Source organism: Cryptomeria japonica, chromosome 5 (genome assembly GCF_030272615.1).
Source record: "Cryptomeria japonica chromosome 5, Sugi_1.0, whole genome shotgun sequence".
NCBI lineage: Eukaryota > Viridiplantae > Streptophyta > Pinopsida > Cupressales > Cupressaceae > Cryptomeria > Cryptomeria japonica.
This window is the reverse complement of record NC_081409.1, coordinates 140,489,380-140,512,209: the sequence shown is the minus strand read 5'-3', so window position 1 is coordinate 140,512,209 and position 22,830 is coordinate 140,489,380. Positions and strand designations below refer to the sequence as shown.

Sequence of the window (22,830 nt, the reverse complement as noted above, 5' to 3'; positions counted from 1 at the left end):
AAACAGTGATTTCCATGATAAACATGTGATCATCGATTACCATTTTGATCTTAGACTTCCTTAATATAAGGACTGCCTTAATGTATGGTTTATTTAAAGGATGGGAAAGCAGCCAGATCTGACAGTTGTCAGATCTTGTCTGCCACTATATTGTTATATATTGTTTATTAATGTTTTATTAGTCTTATTAGTTATTGTTGCCTTGTCAATATTACATTATGATTACCATGTAAATAAGAATATTAATATTATGTAATATTTAATGAATATGTACTATTAATGTAAATGTGTATAATAATCCATTTATTATGTTTATGAAACTGATTACATAATACTATAGAGTTTCAGTCATAAACTCATATAATTAAATAACTGATACGTAAGTATATTCAGATATAAATCACTATTATGGGGACATCACATAATTAAAGAAAACCTAAAATAGACTAAACCTATAATTAGAATGTTAAGCCTGCTTTTATATATATACACACATACACACAACTGTTTGAGGGAAAACTCAGGAAATGGCACAGAAAATTCTGTGGGTTATGATTACTCAGGGTTAATTGCGGGTTTTTCAAGTGTAATGCTACTTTTGTTATGATAATGTGCAGTGTGAACTTGACTTAACTATTGTGCAGATACCAAAAAACAAATGTTACCAGTACCTCACTTCAGGTCTAGAGGGTAAAGTTGTTGCCATGTTGCCATCTTACTCTCTGTGTGTTGAAGCTTATATTCAAATAGCTTGATAAGTCCATCATTTTTGCCACTCGGTGAACAATATATCAGAATATATTAGAAACTCTAGTTTCAAATTTCAAATACCACTGTTAATAAGCTGATGCTATTATGCCAGATTGCATTGTAAACATATTGTCTTATTTGCTGACTATCTATCAGGTGCAGAGGGTAAGTTGTCATCATGAAGTTGTCTTAATAAACTTCCACTAGATACCAGTTGATCTTATAGGCAGCTTCTTCCCAAAATAATCGTCAGGAATATGCTAGCATTCAGATGTTATTTAATTAGAGCTGAAATATGTGACAATATGGATTTCAATGCTGTTTTTTACTTTAATTTTATGTTTTGGTCTGGATAAATGAAATGTTTTTTCTTTTGTTTACCAGTAACATTTAGCCGGATGGATCTAGAAGGAAAGCTTGTCATGGGTTACCGAAAGGCTTCTAATTCTACTTTAACCCAGGTTTGATTTCCTGCTTGTTGAACTTACAGAGTAATGAAATGTGAAGTTATGTCACATTTCTTGTCTAAAGTTTGACTGGGTTATATGTACTTTAAATAATTTAACATTTCACATTATTATTTTGTGTGCTTCATTGATTATTAGAATAGCATTTCGGTGCTTTTTCAATATTTCTTTTAGAAAAGTAGAGCACATAACAATTTCTTTTAGTGTGATGCATTGATTTCTTTTCTTCTTATTTTAGGAAGGTCAACCATCGACATCAGGAATTGGGCCCTTTTTCAGCAGTGCCCTTAACTCTGGAAGCACAGAAATTTTTTCAGGCTATACGCTTCCTTCTGTAAATGTAAAAGAAGAATCATGTGTAGAGCCTCTAACAGGTCAAGTCAATACTTCAGCTACAAGCTTTAGTTGGTATAAAAATGAGAAAGCTGGAGGCAAATCCAAAGATAGTTCAAGTCAATCCTTGTTGACACCAGAAAAGAAAAAAAGTCGGAATCTTTGTGCCAAGAGCAAGAGACTTTGCATTGATAATGGTGATGCGTTTGAATTGAAGTTGGCATGGGAAGAAGCTCAGGATTTGCTTCATCCTCCTCCAAAGGCTGTACCCAGCATTGTCATGATTGAAGGTCACGAGTTTGAAGAATATGAGGTATGGGAACTCAGCTAGGATGGATTTTAAATTTCATTGAAATATAGGGCAAGAAATTGCATGTACCCTCTTTATTAGATGCTTTTATAAATTACTTCAAAATCATTCAATAAAATTAATTAGATCTGGCTCACTTAGGTTCCTTAACCTTTTAAAACTTGTAAATGTTTGATTCTAAAGGCCATGCTATTGCTAAATTTTAAAACCCAAATAGAAGCCAATGCAAAACTTACTAATTCATCTAATGGAGCATGCCTTTTTAGTAAAATTTCTACCTCTGTATTTCTTGTTTTATGCCTAATATAGTTGTACTTGTAATTGTAATTTTTAAATATAGTGGTAGCAAGTAATGAGTTGCAAATAATAATCAATGCTTTTATAATAATTTAGAGACTGCAATCAGATGTTATGATTTAGTTTATCAATTTTATTGTGTAGTATAGATATAGAAGAACTAAGATTCAGGATACTAATGATGATTTGAGCATTTCTAACGAGGCACCGTGAAGCATGTATAATAATAAAGGGTATGGTAAATATTGGTGTAGATAATATTTCAGGATTATAGTGCACAAGGCTTATGCAGGGAATAATCAGAACATACAAGGATATGCAAAGTGTTCAAGGGCATCCTGATCCAGATTAGTATAATCTATTGGGATGAGATATTCTAAGAGCAGGGAAATATCCAACACTCTAAAGCTGGTTGAAATCAACATTATTTCTTTTAATTTAAAGGCATTTCAATTCTTTGAGGGATCATGTCACAAATGGATTAACTGTACAAATAAGGAAGAAATCATATTAGTGTTCATGTACAAGAAGAGGTCAACTGGACCCATGATTACAGTCAACAATGATAGCAAAAGAAGCGAGTACCTGAGGCATCTTGTTGTATCCTTGCCATTCTAGCATTTCTTGTGGTCTTTTAACATGGAAAGACTGTTTTTGTGTTCATCGAAGTCAGTATTATACAGAACTGCAGTTAAAATATATTTAAACATTTATTTCTATTAGTCATCTTGTGAAAATAAATTAAGAAAACACAAGATTTCTATGGCATAGATGCCCATAATGATTAAAAATTCCAAGCACTGTTGCTCTATCTAAATTTAACTTGTATAACATTTGCTTTTTTCTTTCCTTTTGGGATATATTTTATGCAACATCCATATGAAAACTGAAGATGTATTTTACTGTATGATGAGCAAAAGTTTAAATACTGCAAGTAAATTCTTGGAAGGATCTTTCAAATGCCACATATCTATATGGGTTTAATGTAGTTGATGAAATAAGATGCGATGCTGGTTTCATTAAAATTTCTTGGATAAATCTCAGGTGCTAAATTCTATGAACATCTTAGTTGGTAATTTAGATACCAAAGTGGTTTTTGTGTAACTTATTTGCAGATCTACAAAAGTTTGACTCGGACTCAAACTCGGCAAAAAAACAAAACTGTAGTTTTACAAAAAAAACAAAATTGATGTTGTTTCCTCTCCTCCTTCAAACCCTACAGACCTGTTTTGAGCAAATACAAATGCCAAATGAGTGAAAGATTTAAAAAAAAACACTTTTAAACCTTGGCTGGGTGTATTTCACTGCGATGCGAGTCTTTTTGTCAGACTTGCGAGTCCCGACTGCAGACTTGCGCGAGTCCTTGGCGCGAGTCTTGTGCCAGGACTCTTCCGGACTCGGCTTGCGAGTCCTTGGCAAGTTGACTCGGGCCACCAACTGACTTGCGAGTCTAGGTGAGTCCGACTAGTCTGCAAACTATGGTTTGACTAACATTTGAATTTTTATAGTTGCTTTGACAGAAAAATTCCTTTTTTGAATTGTCGACATAAACATTTCATTTGAAACTTCCCATGCCATCTTTGTTATTTATTATGCCAAGAGGCCTCTACAATGACATCAAAATGTCCGTAAACAAAAATCCATTTTTGAAACAATTTGACATGTAAATGATAGGTAAATGCATGAAATATGTCATGTTTTATCTTTTGTGGAGGTGTTATTTTATTACTCCAAATAAAATAGAACCCTCGCCACTTGTCTCCAGCTAGATTCACAACTTTTTGCATGCAGGACTTTAATGGATTTGTATTCTTAGTGTTTAGTATTTTAGAAGAACATTTATTTTACAGATGATTCTCTTCTATTACTATTATAAGATATCTCTCGGCATATTTTACACATGTTTTTTAAATATAGTTATACTAGTTTACATTGCTTGCTAGAGTAATAATGGAACATGAGCTTTGTATTTGGATAAGGTATTAGTTTTTCTACAAATGTTGCTTCAATTTGACTTGATTTCATTGTCATGCAGGAGCCTCCAGTGTTGTGCAAAAGGACATTTTTCATGGTCAGTCAATCAGGGTGAGCCACTTTGAATGCAGTTTTGCTTCTAACTCTTTTTCATTGCATTGCCACTCTTCGTTTATGCATGTATGTGTATATGTATATCTATGCTTATATATGTACATACATACACACACACACACACACACATATATATATCTGTATATATACATATAGTTATGTGTATGTGTATGCGTATGTATATGTATACATACATCTGTATATATGTATATACATATACAAACACACACATATTACATAATTATACTGTCCTGATCCATAGTTTTTTGAATTGAACTAGGCATAATTCACATGCCCCTTGATCCCTTCATATGATGCATGTTTGTTTTGAATTCAGATTTATTACAGAGCTGATTTTGTACATGTTATTTAAGTCGTTACAAACCAAATGAAGATAATTGCATATATCAGAATCTTTTGGCTGAATTTTATGAATGTTGTGGTTCATTCTGCATCAAAATATTAATGTTGCAGCTTGCCTTCCTGGCTTCTTATATCTAAGTATTTTTAGACTGAATGAAGTCTATTTTATCTATCAGAGAACAGGATCAATGGGCTCAGTGTGATGCATGTGGCAGCTGGCGCAGACTTCCTTTAGATGTCAATTTACCAAGACGTTGGACATGTTCTGACAATTCATGGGACCCTAAGAGGTCAGCTTTTTTTGTTTAGAAATTATATTACTCGTTTCTAGGGAGTGTAACAGAATTGCTTGGTTTTGTAATTAATGATAATAGCCCAATTGGTTCAACAATTCTTATCAGATAAGATCCTCAAAAGAATTGACCAAACAAATTCTTTTTGGAATATTGGTTATTATAACTTTGTGGCATTCATGAAGACAAAATTAATGGAGTTTTAACATTTATTTGTATAGAGCTTCTTGTTCAGCACCTCAAGAAATAAGCTCTGGAGATTTTGAAGATCTTCTCCGCAGCAATATAGGTGTGTTTTGTGAGGTTTCAGAAATTTCGGACTCTCTGTAGGATGTTAATTTTGAGTAAATAATCTTAAAGTTGCCACTGTTAATATAAAGGGAATAGTTTAGTATTGTTTCAACATTGGTTCTATGGTATCATGGAGTATTGTTTTGACTGTTGTTTTTACTATCACACAGCCTCCAAAAAACAAAAATGTGCAGATGGGTTAAAGGGAAAAAGTACTTCTTCTGGGCTCCACACACTAGCCAATGCTGTTGTTCTTGATGAAAATGGAAATGAACCTCCTGTAATTGCTCAGACTACCAAACACCCTCGACACCGACCGGGTTGTACATGTATTGTTTGTATTCAGCCTCCCAGTGGGAAAGGGCCTAAACACAAGCCCACCTGTACGTGCAATGTTTGTATGACTGTTAAGCGTCGCTTTAAGACACTAATGATGCGCCGTAAGAAGAGACAATCTGAGCGAGAAGCAGAGAATGCTAGGAAAAGGCAAGTCCCAATGAAGGAAGAGGTAGATGTGGACCCTGCATCAAAAGGGCAATCAATGAACCAGCTGTTGGAGAATGGTTCCAGACAAGGAGATCGAAACACCATTGTTGATAAATTTCCAGTTAGTGGAGTGACACTGCCCATTGTTGATAAATTTCCAGTTAATGGAGTTACTCTGCCAATTGTTGATAAATTTCCAGTTAATGGAGTTACTCTGCCTACATGTATGAATTTACAAAGTTCTTATAAAGGCAATAGAACTAACGAGGAAGAATTTGTTGTCAGCAAAAGCCAAATTGATCTAAATTGTCATCCAGCACGTGAGGATGAATTATCAGGTGGAGTTGGTCAGGTTAGCATGTTGAGGCTTCTCCAGGATGCAAATTTACCTCTTGATATATATCTAAAGCAGCAAGGTTTCCAAGGCTTGATATGTCAACCAGGAAGCATGCCAGTGATGGGATTCCAAAGTCATCCAAATGAACAAAGATTGGATGAGCAGAGCTACAACATACCTGCTGTACAAAATGCAGAACATGTTAATGAAGGACATCTGTTTCTTCCTGTTAACGAAGGACATGTTTTGGCAAACTGCAAAGCTTTGGAATTCATGAATGAGAAGTAAACAAAAAGTTTTGGTGGCTGTCAGCTATAGATGGCTTTTAAAAGCTATATTGTAATTTGTAAACATGATCATTGATAATTTGATAGTAATTGGAAGTTTGCGTAATAAAATAATTTATTTTTGTTTGGCATTCAATCAGATATCTATGATTCTGTGACACTAATATTGTCATTCTTTGACTTCTGGATTGGATGTAACATTAAAATTTTGAACTATGAAATTTCTGGATTTTCCAGTCATAAGCCAGGGCCAAGCAGATTGAAGGCAAAGAAAACATCTGTATTTGCATGCCCTATGTCTTTTAGGGCCCTTGACTTTGTGATTATTCACCAATGTACATGAGTGAAAAGGTAAATGTGTATTATAAAACATCTTAGGTCATCCAAAAGGGGCAGTCTTGGTTAGTTTTATGAAGATTTGTGATTTTTTTTTCTGTATTTTTCTATATGTTCTTATATTTTGTAATTTTGAGGCCATTTCGAGTAGAATTTGCTGAGGTGACATTCCAATCAGGCATTTTAACCTGGATTGATTGTTAATGATCTAAGCTTTCCAATGTAGATTATATATATGAGCTTCAATTTTTCTTTTTCTAATAGCTACAAGTTATGACTTTGATATGCAGGGGCACCAAAATTAATTTACTCCAACAAACTTCTTCAGTTCTGTAATAGGTTTGTCCTTATGTAGCTGTTATTTCAACTTCCAAGAAGATAAGTGTGGTGACGATCCTCAGCAAGAACTTGAATTTTCCAATTTGAGTAAGTTTTCAGTTTATTTTATGAAAAACTATACAATGGTTGGATTCAACCATGTAATCAGAGTAAACACGTACGTCTCTCTTACAAAGTTTTGCCAACATTGTACAAGCTCTTAATTGAAATAAGAAATTGTTTTGTTAGCTATTCAGTCAAAGGCATACATCTCTCCTATAGAGTTTGCCCTATTTTGTGCAAGCTCTGAGTTGAAAAAGAATCTATTTTGTCTAGCTATTAAGTAATTGTAATCTTGTTTTGTATAAGTTTTGTTCACTTTTTATAATACATTATGTTCATTTATTTATTGTATTGTCTTATATATTACCAGCTTAATTCAGATCACATAGGGAAATGTCTGTCCATGGAAAATAGCTAGAAAAGTGATAACTGGAGTACTGGAGTACTTGATTAAGCTACTTTTTAAAGCTATTCAGTAATTGTTATTCTTGTTTTGTTTGAGGTTTGTTCAATTTCTGCTTAAAGTATAGTGAGTTGAATTAGTGGCTTAATCAAGAAAATACTGACAGCAGTTTTCATTATGTTTTTAGATAATTTTTTAGAATGAAAAAGTTATGGACATTGACAAGGCTTCATGATTTTTTTGGTTATTAGGTATCAATTCATATTCAGCAGCTTCCTCCATACCGTATTTCATCTCAACGACATTTAGAATTTGCCTCAGAGAACTTTGAATGATAAAATGGGAGTGAGAATTTCTCAGAACACCAGTGCTGAGAGATGGCATCATATTGCTCCATCGCAGCTTCCTTCAACTGGGTGGCTGATTTGTCTTTACTCAGGGAAATGCATGAGATGGACAAGTCAAATAACATTGATATAGCAGAGATCAATATGGGGGAAAAGTTTTCTGCTTCCAGATTGAATAATAGGGATGATGGTATTCCTGAAAGCAAAGGAGCTGATCGTTTAAAATTGAATGTTGTTGAGTTACTCTGGCCAAAGAAGAGGTTTTCCTGAAGCAGGGGAAGGTGGGAATGAATCTGGATGCAGCTGAAAGGAAACAGTGCAAAGGTTGTTTTCCAGGAAAAAGGCTAAAAAATGTTACAATCAAACCATGTTTACAGTGTGCAGTGACAGGCGCTTCAGAAAATAAAAAATGTGAAGAGATATATTCAGAGCAAGATATTTAGAAAATTTTGACATCAGATGGGAAGGTCTTGAAGTTTCCAGCAATGACATGCTTGAATATCTCAATAGGATCTTTAGCTTCCAAGGATGCAGTTCAAACCTGCAATGATTAATCTTCTGTTTTAGGGCTGGGAATCTTGCCAGGTTCTTCTGAACAGGGCATAAGTGCTCCTGCTTATTCCCAGCATCAACAACAATTTCAAGTCTTACCCAGATTGCGTAATCCAAACCCAAGTACAGGCTCTCCGACTCATCAAAATATATAAATATGCAAATACATTTTGCACACCCTCCAGGTGAGTGGAGGGGTAGAACTCAGTTGCTTCCAGGATATTGGCGAAGGAGTACTGACCAGGAACTTAATTTGATAACTGTAGAGTTTACTTTTTGAGTTTTAATTTCATTTATTACAATTTCCATACTTGCAATCTATGTCTTAAAATAGAAAGGAAAAGGATTTATTTTGAAAAATTGTCTAAGAACGTCTTTATATTGTTTCTTCTGTTCTTTTTTAAATAGAGAATTTTATTATTTTACTATTTTATCCTACATAAAAGTTTTGCTTCATTTATTTCTTTGGTTGCAAATGTCATTAAATTTGTACGATAAGGGTGTATATGCTTCTTCTTTGCTTTGAAATCTTGTTTGTTTCCTTCTCTTTAGTTGTCCTACATTGTCAAAGTCCTTGAAGGTTCCTGTGGAACTTGACTTTTAACAGTTTGAACTCCAGAATAACTCCTCTGTTTGAGAAGACATTAAGGGCAAGTGATGCAGGCAGAATAGGGAGATTAGTTCTTCTTAAAGCATTTTTTAAGGCGAGTTGTTACTGTTATTTTTGTTCACATGGCTCCAAGTTGATGCATGAAGTCGAATCTCCACTCCTCTTTTTATCCTTTTCAGTTGTAAAGAAGATATGAAAAAAGTTTATACAGAAAATCTGAGCAACAAAATAAGTAGAGTTTTTCTTGATGTATGGGTTAGTTAGTATATTTTTCTGAATTTCAAATTTTCATTACTGAAAAAGTCTGAACATTCTAAAAGCTGGTAAGCAGTTGAAAAGAACAATATAGCAACCTCCTAGGTTGATGCACGTAGTCAATCTCTACTATTCTATATTTTTAAGTTGAAAAGAATATGTGTAACATTTTTTCAGAGACTTTGAACAATTATACTATTTAACAGAAGGTTAAATTTTGTGTTAGGGATATTGTTTCCTGGAAATGAAGTTATTAAAAAACTAAAGAAAATTAGCTCTTAAGAAACGATACAAAGTAACTCCTGGTTTTGAAGCCTTAAAAGCCAAATATTTTCTCATGAATGCCCTATAACAACTCATAAATTGCAAGTAGCTATAGGTGGGAGATATTTACGACAGACAGGTCTTGATGTTCTAAATTTTATTTATTCTTACCAAGACTCATGTGGACAGGCACATTTCTCTCCAATCTCAGAGCCAGAGGGGGTACCTGTGGCAGTTGAAGATGTGATATTTTTTTAACAACATTAGCAGGATGTATGTTTTAGGAGTTACACAATGCATTCAGGCCATGCAACTCCGGGCAGGAGATATAGTTATCTCGTGTCTTGATTTTGGAAGTGGAATACTGCTTATTATGTTCCCAAAACCTGTTTTTGTCCACTATACATAATCAAAATTAAGATTTGATTATTTGAGTCTCATTTTCCTTGGTAAAGGTTGTTGAAGATATTATAGCTATGGTCGGATTCATCTGACCAACCTAGCTAATCCAAATGTCTAATTGGCCTTTCGGCCTTAGACATTTGGTTATTCAATTTACTTGTTCCAGTTAATTATGGTTCGTATTTTAACTTGCAGATCAATTGTGATTACCGATTGCCATGTCATGTTTACTATAGACGTATGTATCCGATTATCAACTTACATTACATAATCAATGTTTGGTTATGATCGGTTAATATCATATTTGTTATCACATTGATTTATAATCGATTTGTTATTAATTGATTTGTTATCGTATTGATTAAATCGATTATACATAACTGATTATAATTGAATCGATTACAATTATGAATCGGCTCGTATCCCATTGCCATCAGGACTCTTGGTGTAGAATCACAACTTCTTAGGAAGTCATCTGGTATCATATATCAGTATGATACAAATTCCTTTGGAACGGAATAATATCATATTAGTAAGAAGTCTATAATATACATACAGCAGTACAGTAAGGATTCAATATAACAGCAATTCGTGAAGAGAGCAATAAGTAATAAGAGGTGGATATATACAGCAGTAAATAATCATTAAGATCGAATTACGTATTCACCCTGCAGATCGGATAACACCTATATATCGTGGCAATTGATAGACAGCAGTCTGTGACATATACACACATTAGTTTGTGATACTCACTTACAGTGAATTCAATATACCTTCTGCAGATTGGATTTCCACCGTGCATAGTTTGAACTTTGAATTGACATCAACCTAAGAGTAAAGTTCAAATAAAATTTAAATTTCCTACCTATTATAATCTGATAAAAAATTTAACAAAGGTATTTGATATTCTGGAACTTTTTGCGATAGAGCTTGTACTTTGTCTAACTATGCATTTTTCTTTGTATTCTTGCCCCTACCATGCGTTTTCAGGTGTACAAACCTATTTTTACAGCTATTCTCCCATTTTAGTGATTTATGAGAACATGGATTACATCAGATTTATATTATGCATCGGCAAAGTCAAATTTCTATTCACTAGCATATTTAAATGTTATATACTTTACTTTTTGGTAGGCTTTTCTCTCTCTGCCCTTATCTGTGAAGTGTTAAAAGAGTTCAATAGTGAAATATTTTTCCCTATTGCTGTGCATATAATATGATTCATGTGTGGGAATGAGGCTGTCTTGAAAATGCTCATATGGTCATAGAGGTGTGTTGTTTTGTTTGTACATTGAAGGCTTTTTTTTAAGCAATCCCAGAGGGTGCAACCAGACTTGCATAGAAACAGATATGGTATTCGGATATGGATATGGCAAATTTTCAAGATCCCCTAATGCAGATAGAGCTAAAGATGACAATTATAGAAACATATACATTCAATTTTTTCGATATTCAAGGATATTGAACATAATAATAAAAATATTTATTTATATTAATATATGTTTTGGTTTTTATATTTATTTTATTACATAATGTTTGTGTCTATACTCATAGTGATTTGTGTGTGTATTTTTTTTTTGTTGTGAATTTTGAATGTTTTGCATATGGTGCCCTACCCAAATAAATGTATTGGATACGGTTGAAATATAGGCTTGTTTATGGAATAGGTCAGGATATGGCTATCCATGCTGTATCCTTTCATATCCATATACCTGATATGTGGATGTTTACCCAGACTGGGAAGTAGAAATATCCTCGCAGCTCTAGGGGAATACAACCAAAGATGGTGCAATATGTAATTGATAAATTTGTACAAAACAATGCTACACCTTGGGGACTATAGGGTAGATAAGAATACAATATATCTGGGAAATGAGAGTTGGTCATAACCTGTAGTTTATCCAAGTTTGATAAAGATTCTGGCAATACATTTTGTGTCACATATAAAATTGTTTTCCATTTACCTTCTATTAATGATATGAATGAAGCATTTGAGGCCCAAGTAAAGAAGTTGAGATGAAAAAGGTAAGAATCTTTACAACTGAAAGTCTGAAAGGGATAAAAATAGAAAAGAGTGGAGATTTGACTCCATGCATCAACTTGGAGGCCTCTGTGTTGCTCATAAAAATATGCTTACAAGCTATATGAAAATTCAAGGATATTTCCATAATGACATGTAGGAATTCAGTAATACATATGGATGAAAGATTTCTTTAGGACATATATCAATAATTTTTCCACGTGAACAATAATAACAGTAACAACTCACCTAAAAAGTTATTCAGCTTTACTCTCAACTTATGGAAACTTCCTCTTCTGTTGTTATTGTCAATGGATCCCTGTCAAGTTTCTTCAAAAGTTCTAGAGGTCTCAGACAGGGGGACCCCATATCCCCTATCTTGTTTACTATTTTAGCTGAAAGTCTGGGTAGATTTATTTTTAAAAATGTGGAAGAAGACAATTTTAGAGGATTGAAACCATCTTCATCCAATTTCACTTGTACTCATGAACAATTTGTTGATGATTCTATCACTAAGGGAGAAACTACCATTACGGAAGCTAAAAATATGAAAAATGTGCTGAATATTTATGAATCTGTCTCTGGTCAAAACATTAATTGGGATAAGAGTTCTTTGTTTTTCATCAATACCCCTGTTCAAAGGCAATTAAGGATTGAAAGAATTCTTGGCTGCAAAATAACTGAGCTTCCCTCTTCTTATTTGGGGCTTCCTTTGTGTATTAAGCCTGAGGATATTTGCTGGAATAAGTTGGTGGATAGATTTAATTCAAAACTGGCTGGTTGGAAAGGGGCAGTCTTAAGTCAAGCGGGCAAAGTTACTCTGCTCAAAGCCACTCTCCAAAACTTGCCTGTTTATGCTCTCAGTTTGTTCAAAATCCCCAGAAAGTTTGTGGAAGCAATTGAAAGAATCCCAAAAAGTTTCTTTGGTTGGGGGTGGAAGTCAAAAACAGAATTCCCTTTATTGACTGGAATAAAATCTGTTCTCCTAAGGTCTCAGGAGGTTGAGTTTAAGGAATATTAGTTCTATGAATAAGGCTTTATTAGCTAAACAAATTTGGAGAATGAAAGGGGAGGAAAGAGAATGGAATTTAATTTGGAAAAACAAATATATTTATATGCAACCTTTTGAGGAAGAATTTTTAGATGAATCTTTTATTGTTGAAGGTTTTGCTATATGGAATGCAGTCCAATCGGCTAAAAGTTGGGCTGCTGCTAGTCGAATTTGGAATCTTGGGGATGGTAGGAGAATAAGATTTTGGGAAGATAGGTGGATATTGGATAAACCTTTGGAGGAAGTTCCAATCCTTAATGAATGGAAAGACTGGTTCAAAAGCAGGTTTGGGGAGCTGGTCAGAGACTACTGGAGAAATGGGAAATGGATTGATTTTAGCTAGCAGCGTTTGGGGCTTAAGTTCCTTTAGATTTCTCTTTTTGTTTAAGTTCCTAGAGACACCAAAGATGACAGATTGATATGGAGGGAAACCCCGGATGGGAAATATTCTGTGTCCTCGGCTGTGGCTATCCATAATGAATATGTGGAAGAAATTCCTATTTGGGCTAAAGTCTGGAACAAGAAGTTAGTTTCTAAGGTTAATATCTTTTTTTGGATATTCATTCAAAACAAGGTTTTAACTCTTGACAACCTTCAAATGAGAGGTTTTGTTTTTCCTAATAGGTGTTCTCTTTGTTGCAGGGAAGAAGAGACTGCTTGCCATATTCTTAATCAGTGTACTTTTAGTCAAGAAATCTGGAAAATCATCTTAAGCAGGTGGAATTTGAGCTGGGTTTTTTTGAACTCCCTAGGGGAATCTTGGCAGCAATGGCACTGCCCTAATTCTAATCCAAAGATTGTGGAGACTTGGAAACTTACTCTCCCGAATGTTATCTGGAATATATGGAAAGAGCGCAACAATAGGATTTTTAGGGATAAAAGTGTCATTCCTGAAGTGGTGGTGGATAAAATTTATAGGAGCATATTTGAATGTATCTATGGTACTGATAATGGACCAGCTGCTAAAGAAGACTTAAATGACAGGTGAAACCTCTCTACTACTACAACTAGTAAGGAGAAGGGAAGAGAAGGTCTAGTTTGGTGTTTTCCTCCTCAAGGGTGGATTAAGGCTAACTTTGATGGGGCCTCTAAGGGGAATCCGGGTAAAGCTGGATATGGGGGCATTGTCAGGAATTTTGCTGGAAGTTGCTTAGTGGCGGTGACTGGTCCTTTGGGGAGTCAAACTAGTCATTTTGCCGAAGCTTCAGTTGCCCTGAATACCTTAATTATAGCTAAGAATCTTAATCATGATAAATTATGGCTCGAGGGAGATTCACTTAATATTATTAAGTGTTTGAAGAGGGAATCGGAGCCATCATGGTCAATTGAAAACATTATCCTGAAAGCTAGGGAAATCATCACTAGTTTTAAAGAAATAATTATTCAACATGCCTTTAGAGAGAAAAATATGGTGGCGGACTGTCTGGCGAACCTAGGAGTTAATTCTGATTCTCAAATGATTTGGCATGGGGAAGATATTAATATGAACATTAAAGAGCTCCGTAGAAAGGACAGATTTACGGGAGGGAAGGATCGCATAATCATGATAGGGTATATAAATTTATGCTTTGATGGAAAGGTGATGATTACCTGGCAAAGCGGCAGAACCCCAACCATTTTTAATATTACATCGCACACTTTGTGGGTCATCCTTTTCAAAATCCCGAGTAACTACGAGAAAAAAGTGTAGAGTTTGCAGAGGAACAAAGTTGAAAATCCGAATTCGAATATGGGAGGAGATTTAAGGAGGGAGGAACCAGACAATACGTCAAGATGGAAGGCGATGCCGAAAGTGTGGGCGAAGCTGGAAAAAGGGTTCCTCACAAGCTTTATGGAGAAGCTGGTGGATTATGATAAAGGTAGGGTAAATCTCGCCGTTTCCAAAATTTCTGAAAATTGGTGTAATGGGTCCTTTAAAATCTATGGGGTTAAGTTCAAATTGGACGCGAGACTCATAGCTACTGTGACTGGTATGCCCCATTCAGGGCTTAATTTTTTTAGAGACCTTAAAGTCTCCAATAACGCAGTAAATCTGTTCCCGCGTAAGGAAAAAGAGAGGGTTAAAATTGGCAAAGCCATAGGGGGTTACTATGAAGCCTCCAATATCAAGAAAATCTGGGGCTGGGTTTTGAATGCCATAATGGAATATATCACTGTTGAGGGCCGATTTTTCAGGGCCCACACTTACCACTTTGTTCTTTTAAACCATTTCAAACATGACAAAAGGGTCTTCCTGCCCTACTACCTTTTCAGGTCCCTTTCAAGGTCCCTCAATAAACACAGTAAGAATCCCTCAAATCTGGTTCTCCATTGCGGGCTTTTGCTGCTCATTTATGAGCACTGTAAAACCCTCGCCATGCTGGAAAACAAGAGGTTATCCACCTCTCCAGGGAAAGGCAAGAGAAAGCTGGAGGGAGGCGATTCTAGCAAGGAGAAGGCGACCTCTAGCAAAAAAAGTAAGAGTGCCTCTGGGATGGAAACCCATGAAGAAAAGATCGAAATAGAGGAAACTGGAAAAGAAGGTAGCGAAATGGATACAGATGATTCTGATGGTGAAGACAACTGGAAAGATGAGGAGGTGGGTGTTGAGGAAGAAGGTGCTGATAATGAGTCCGACAATGAAAGTCCTATCCACAGTGATTGCCCTGGCAATGACAACAACCACCCTATGGAGGATGTGGAATACAAGGATAATGAGGAAAAAGATGTGAATTCTGAGAGAGAGGAGAACAAGGAACCTGAGAAGGATATGACTAAGGACAGTTTAAGTGAGGATAAGGAAAGTGCGGGTAAAGGGTTATTCTTGGATAACCTTAAAAAACTCACTGAGGCGAGACTGGATTATGACAGATGGACCTATGAACTTTTGAAGAACCTAGAAAAAAATGGAAAACAGACGGACGAGAAGAGGAAGGATGATGACAGGGATCAGATAAAATGGAAGCAGGATATGGAGGAGAAGGTTAAATCGCTGGAAGAAGGGAATGTGGCGATGAAAAATTTGCTGGGCATTATCCCGAATATCCTATTAGCTGTCACTAAAAACTTGGAGGATATTGCTAAGGTCTTTGATAATTCCAGTTCTCCTAAACCGGTGGTGGACCTTGACATGGATGAAGATACTATCGAGATTGGCAGTGGTGAAGCTAATCCAGCTGGTGTTGCAAAGAGGACCATGGCAAGTGTCAAGAAAACTGTGGTTGCTTCTACTAAGGATATCCCTAATCTTAGGGAAAATATCAAAGAACTGTATGGGATTAGCAATACCCTGGCTAATGCCTTGAAAAAAATCAATTAGTTTCTTCTCTTGGGTTTGGTTGGTTTTGCTGGCTTTGTGGGGCTTTAGCCGGTTCTCTATGGTTTTTTGCTGGCTTTTCGTTGGTTTGTTCCTTTTTGTCTCCTATTGCTATATCTGTTAAGTTTTGTTTGTAAAGGATTTCGGGGCCCCTTCAAAACCTGTTTTTACCTTAATCAAAAACAGTAACAACTCACCTCAGAACATGCTTTATGAAGAACTAATTTCCCTACCCCGCCTGAATTACTTGCACTTAATGTCTTCTCAAACAGAAGAGTTATTCTGGAGTTTGAACTGTTAAAAGTGAATTTCAACACGAACCTTTGAGAATTCACTATAGACAATGCAAGTCAACTAAAGAGATGGAAAACGAATAAGATATTAAAGCAAAGAAGAAGCATATGCCCTTATCATTCAAACATAATGACATTTGCAACCAAAGAAAAAATGAAGCAAATTTTTTTTGTATGCTATAATTCTCTATTTTAAAAGCATAGAAGAAACAATATAAGGAAAAAATATTTCAAAATAAATCCTTTTCCTTTCTATTTTAAGGCATACTTCACAAGTATGTGAATTGTAATAAATGAGATTAAAACTTGGAAAAGATACTTATCAACTGAAGTTCTTGGTCAATACTCCTTGGCCAATATGTCTTAGTATGAGGTTTTATGCTTCCTAGTTACTTGAGGGACCGATTGTATGTGGGTACCTAACACCACCCACTATATTTCTAGCCACCTAAGCTATGCTTATAAAGGGTGATAGTGCATTATTTTTATATTGCATTAATTTGAATTACTTTATTGCATATTATGCACCTAGAATAGGATAAGCCTGTGTAAATATAAGTATACTTGTATCATGTGATTTATAATCCTTAGTTTGTGGCGATGTTGTGCACACTTATGACTATATATCCTTTATCCCACATTGCTTGTGCATTCACATCTCTTGATAGTGTAACCCATAGATGCCAAACTCACATAGTACTAGCAAAACTTGAGAGTATTTATGAGTAAAAACAATAGTAACTTGTTACCTTTTTTTAAAAATTGGTGGCATTTTTAACTTTACAATTTTTTAATATAAACTTGCCAAATAGGTGTAAAATCATTTTCTTTTGTCCAAAGTTTAAAATTTATTGCGATTTGAGCAATTTAAAGACATGATTGGGGATGATTATGGAAACTTAGGGTATACGATTGAAAGAAGCATAGGGCATGCAAATAGGCCCTTGCATATCAGAAAAATCCAAAAATTTCATAGTTACAATATTTCAAGTTACACACAATCCTGAAGTCAAAGAAATACTGAAATTAATCTTATGAAACCATAGATATTAGATTTAATTTTAAACAAAAATAAAATCTTCTAGTATACAAGCTTCCAATAATTATCAAATTATCAATGCTCATCATGTTTACAAATTATAATATAGCTTTTAAAAAGTCATTATATATGTTGTACAATACTTATTTTTATAAAATAAGCACAATGTTGGCCATAAGCATGACCGATGTTTTTGTAAGATATTCAACGACATCATAAGCACGACCAATGTTTTGTAAGATATTTAAAGACATTTAATGTTCAATTATTGATCTATGACTAGTATACCTATATTTAAAAAGTATATGTAAAATATAAGAGAATCATGCATGAAATAATTGTTCTTGTAAAATACTAAACATCAAGAATACAAATCCATTAAAGTCGTGCATGCAAAAAGCTGTGAATCTTGCTAGAGACAAGTGGCGAGGGTTCTATTTTATTTGGAGTAATAAAATAACACCTCCACAAAAGGTGAAACATGGTATATTTCATTCATTTACCTATCATTTGTATGTCAAATTGTTTCAAAAATGGATTTTTTTTATGGACATTTTGATGTCATTGTAGATGCCTCTCAGCATAAATATCCCTAAAATATTTAGGAAACTATGGAGGATAAAATAACTATTAGAGAACACTTAAATTGGAAAACTTGTTAGGGAGATGTGTGCCTCCAAAAGACTATCTTTACTAACTTTGAAATCCACTTTTAGAGGAATTTCAAAGGTCACATCCTTGGGAACTCGAAATGGATAGTTGGATGAGAACAATTAATTAACAAAACTGAAAAGTAAAGAAATACTTATTTTTATTAACTTTGAAATCCACGATTAGATGTTTGCAAAGGATCTCAAAGGTCACTACATCCTTGAAAAATCAAAATGGACAATTGGATGGGAAGAATTAACCAACAAAACTAAAAAATAGAGAAAAACTTATTAATTTTGGTAGGGGTAATAACTTTGAGTTTATTAAGTATATCATGAACTTCTTGGCATTGGTAGATATATCTCCAAGAGAACTAGTTTGAGCTTCTTGAAATGAAGCTCATGGCGACCATTCAAGAAATCAATGGATGTTCTAAGGGCAAATTCTAATCCAAAGGCGTCTGAACATACAAATTATAGAAATATAAAAGAAAAATAGATTTCTAATATTTTCTCTTATTAGTCCCCGCCTAGCAGGGAACTAATGTTTTCGGTTGTGCGATTTCTATTAATTTGTGCAAATTAGAGCTAAATTTTTAGTATTCTCCATAGTTTCAAACATTTGTATTTCATAAATAGTAATTTTCATAATTTTTTTGCTTTTTTCTTATTGGTTCCTTATATTTTTCCTGGGGTTTGTTTTCATTTTAATTATGAAAAATGTAAAAAAAAAAGGGGTTTGTGTTCTTAATATGCAATGAATGTGAGCTGGTAGATGTACAAATTTGTTCTCGCAAAATCTACAAAATCTTTGGCATTAATCAATGCTTATTGAATGCTTTGTACGGACTTTAATTCATGAATGCTTTGTGCGGACTTTAATTCATTTTTGGGTTCAGAAATCCAATTTCTGTTGTAAAGATTTAAGGTCACAGTATTTTGAGCGTAGTACCAAGATCATTCAGGTATGTAGTTCTTTATTTACCTACATACAAATTTTGTTTTTAAAATTCTTCTTTATTTCCAAAGTCAAGTTGTTGATTCTTGTCTCTGAATTTGTATTTCACAGTTGTTGTCTTCCTGCTACCAACAAACACGAATAACCCTACAAGGATTGTTGGTGGCGAGTAGATATGTTCCTGCTACCAACAAACACGAATAACCCAACAAGTATTGGTGGTGGCGAGTAGATATTTTGACAAGCGAGGCTAGGATTATGTGCATGTGGGATGCAGAGATAATCATTCACAAACATACCCATTTCATGTAATGGGAAGGCCCTACTTTCTGCATTTGCATTTGACACTCTAGAAACTCTAGGAATATGAGACACCATACCAATCCTAATTGTAGGAAACCACTACATTTTTGTAGTAAAACTTTTTTCACCTATTTGTCATTGTAGAGACCGGAATAAAATGTCTTGGATAGTTTTCTCTTGTCATTAAATTGTTTGGGTTCCCTCATTTGCAGAGGATTTCGAAATTACTATTTTTTTCTTTATTTGGCTAAACGTATTTATAGAGGGTATAATTTATTTGGCTGTTATTGCGAAGTATGGTTATGTTGCAACAAATATTCGGTGCTTCTAATTTTCCATGGATGGATGTTGCTGAATTTAAAGGTTTGTGCGAAAATGAAATTAGGTATTGCATTCTCTCTCTTTGATACAATTTTAGGGTTTAAGTTGTTTAGAATCTATCGTAGTGTTAATTTTCTAGATGAATTTTGCCCTTGGCTTGCATGGTCTTCTTTAAATAATTATAGTGTAAACTTGATGAGATTTGGCTACAGGTTTTGTGGCTACCGATTCTCTTCAAATGTTTTTTGTTAAAGTTTTAGAGGAAATTTCCCAAGGGCTTTAATGGCTTTCGATTACCTGCAACTATAATTCTTTCTGAAACTTTCACTACCATCGATCTTGCCTGGAAACATACTTTCTTTCAACCTCTTTGAAATGCTTGGAGGATTTTTGCTTGATACCTTGATGGCTACTGGTTCCCTGGTATTTGCAGCGGCTAAATGTGCATGGTTTGGGTATGACATTTTAGTTTTTGCTTATTTTCTAAGTACAATCAGGATAGGATTGTTATTTTAGTTTTTTCTACGGAACAAGCTATGCAAATCTGTTAGAATGAAGTCTTGTCCAGTATGGATTTTTTGTAGTAGAAGCATAGGCATTACGAAGAAGCTACAATAGTGAAAGATTTTTCAAAAAAAACCAGAGTGAGCTTGAAAATCTATGAACCTAAAAACACAGCACGCTAGGTTTTAGAACTTTTAGAGTTGACAGCAAGAGTTCATAATGCCAATTAGGCTTGGATAATAGGAAAGCTTAGACAACCATATATGGTAGAAATTAGAGAAGCATATACAGAGCAAAACAAATAAGCCACTGAACTCGCCAAACAGTCAAATGTTATATAACCATCGTTTTTATTTGCTATAATAGGGGAAAGGACCCAGTAGTTGAGCATGTTCCAATTGTTGTGAGGGTTGTTGATACCTTTTGTTCCAAAAATTGAACAAATAAAACCTATTGTTTGAAACAAAAAATATCAATTTTTGTTAGGAAATGTACCAACAGTTGTTAGGAAATGTACCAATAGTTGTTAAGAAATGTACTAATATTGTAAAAAGTAACCAATCAGGTGATGCCACATCGGCTGCACAACTATTGGGGTCTCTTTTGCACACCTATTGGTCTCACTTTTTTTTGGGGCTGTTTTGGACACCTTGGCAAAAAGCATGCTGATGTGGCATCATATTTGATGATGTGGCCCTGAAACCTTAGTTATAAGCAGGGGACTTGCCAAGTAAGCTGCTGTAAAAAAATCGGAGTGATTCGAAATTTCCAAGTAGGATTTTGAGAAGCGTGAAGTTAGGGTGCACGACTACTGGGTCCTTTCCCCTAATATGTTTTCGAAATTTGAATTTCTGCAAAATGGATTTCTAGATTTTTCCTTTCCACTGTTTTTATTTGCTTCAGATTTTCAGAAGTTTCTTGGATTATAATTCACTATGTCAGTATGTCCAATGTCTTTGTACTAAGGTAATGCGGTATTTTCTACAACTTCAACATTTTACATCTGTGGTCTATGATAAAGATTTCTATGTAAATAGTTGCTGGATTTTTTTTTAAAACTTTAGAGCGTTTTCTGTTGCATTAGTTGTTATTTTGAGTATTCAACATTTTGATTACGCTTTTCATTTTCTATTCCCATTGTACTTATACTGTAGGAGGTTATTTAGATTGCTAATATGCACATAATTGAAACCCTGAATCAAAGTACTTTGTTTTTTTGCTTGGATTTGAGAGTTGTTTATTTAAACTAATAATCAAGAAAGCTTTAAATCTATTTTAAAATCCATTTGCTTCAAGCTCAAGTATATACATTTCAAGCGTTTTCAAAACTTTAATACTGACAATTAATAGTCAATTGCTTTTCAGCAACACAAGGATCAAGAACAATTATTATAGATGCATGAACATTTTCTTAAGTCTCCATTAAGAGTTTTAGATGTTCCACCAGAGTAACCCACACAAATAAGATAAAATAAAATAAAATAAAATAAAATACAGAAGAAAACAAAGAAATATGGTAATACAGAATAATACAACGGAAACTGACCTAACAATGCATTCCAGAAGAAAAGAAAATAACCCACTTAGTTCCAAAGAAAACTAGTTCGTTGCCATATAAATTGGAGAAAAATAATTGAGATATTTCACTAATAAGACCAAAATTGATCTGAGATAAAAAAAACACTGCAACAACAAATCGTTTACCAAAGGCATGGATATGGAGAAGGGCCAGAAGGCATGGATATAGAGAAGGGCCAGTCAGCAAACTAAAACCATGTGATGCTAAATGGTTCGAATTTAAACCTATGCAGCAATGTCCAAAGACTAGATGAATTAAGAAGACTACTAGAAAATGACTTGATGGCTAAGTCCAACTGGAACAATATTTCTTTAATAACTTACCATGTTTTGATCAAACAGTGGTATCTCAATATAATATTTTAACCTATGAGCTTTCCAATATAGTCATCTGCAATAACCAATAAATTCAACTTAAACTGAAAATAAAAAACTACCACAATTAAACTAAGGATCTGATTAGTTTTAACTACAAATAGTTTCCTCAATAACTAAAGACTGTATAAGCCTTAAATCACTAAAGCCTTTTTTAATGTAAAAAGAAAATCCTACACGAGCCTTTGATTAAACGAGTCTGATTTTCCTGTTTTCAGCACTTTCCAACTGCAGAAAACTTAGAAGAAAAATCTGTTTTCAGCACTTTGTAACCGCATAAAACTTAGAAGAAAAAGTTTGAAACAAGTCTTTTGTATCTTGAAAAAATTATATGTATATATTAAGCATACAATGTTAAACCCTTTCGCATGTCTCGGTGGCTCATTGTATACATACCATCTTTACACCATTTAGGCTTAAACGTGGAAATGAATACAAGTTGTTGCTAGTTACCAATACTCCTGTTTGTTGCTAGTTACTTACATAGAATGCAATTTTTCATTGTTAAATTAAGTTCAATAAGATGCCCTAAAAGTTAGGTTTATAAGCATTTACACCACATATAAATTAGGTTTTGTATTTCGGTTATTT

The 22,830-nt window shown here is 34.3% G+C and overlaps 1 protein-coding gene and 1 long non-coding RNA gene across 3 annotated transcripts in view; both read left to right on the top strand.

Moving 5' to 3' along the window:
• The window catches only part of LOC131028467 (B3 domain-containing transcription repressor VAL2), a 65,534-nt gene extending 59,096 nt beyond the window's left edge, over window positions 1–6,438 (top strand). For both annotated transcript variants that reach the window (XM_057958751.2, XM_057958753.2), the window contains exons 7-12: window positions 1,135–1,211; window positions 1,456–1,863; window positions 4,193–4,242; window positions 4,785–4,898; window positions 5,123–5,190; window positions 5,363–6,438. In XM_057958751.2, the coding sequence (XP_057814734.1) occupies window positions 1,135–1,211; window positions 1,456–1,863; window positions 4,193–4,242; window positions 4,785–4,898; window positions 5,123–5,190; window positions 5,363–6,303 (1,658 nt within the window). In that variant the 3' untranslated portion in view covers window positions 6,304–6,438. The remainder of the gene's footprint in view (window positions 1–1,134; window positions 1,212–1,455; window positions 1,864–4,192; window positions 4,243–4,784; window positions 4,899–5,122; window positions 5,191–5,362) is intronic.
• A 12,465-nt stretch (window positions 6,439–18,903) lies between these two features.
• LOC131028491 (uncharacterized) lies at window positions 18,904–19,748 on the top strand. Its single transcript, XR_009102597.2, has 2 exons — window positions 18,904–19,165; window positions 19,270–19,748. It is a non-coding gene; the product is annotated as an uncharacterized LOC131028491 (long non-coding RNA).
• Window positions 19,749–22,830: the final 3,082 nt, after the last annotated feature.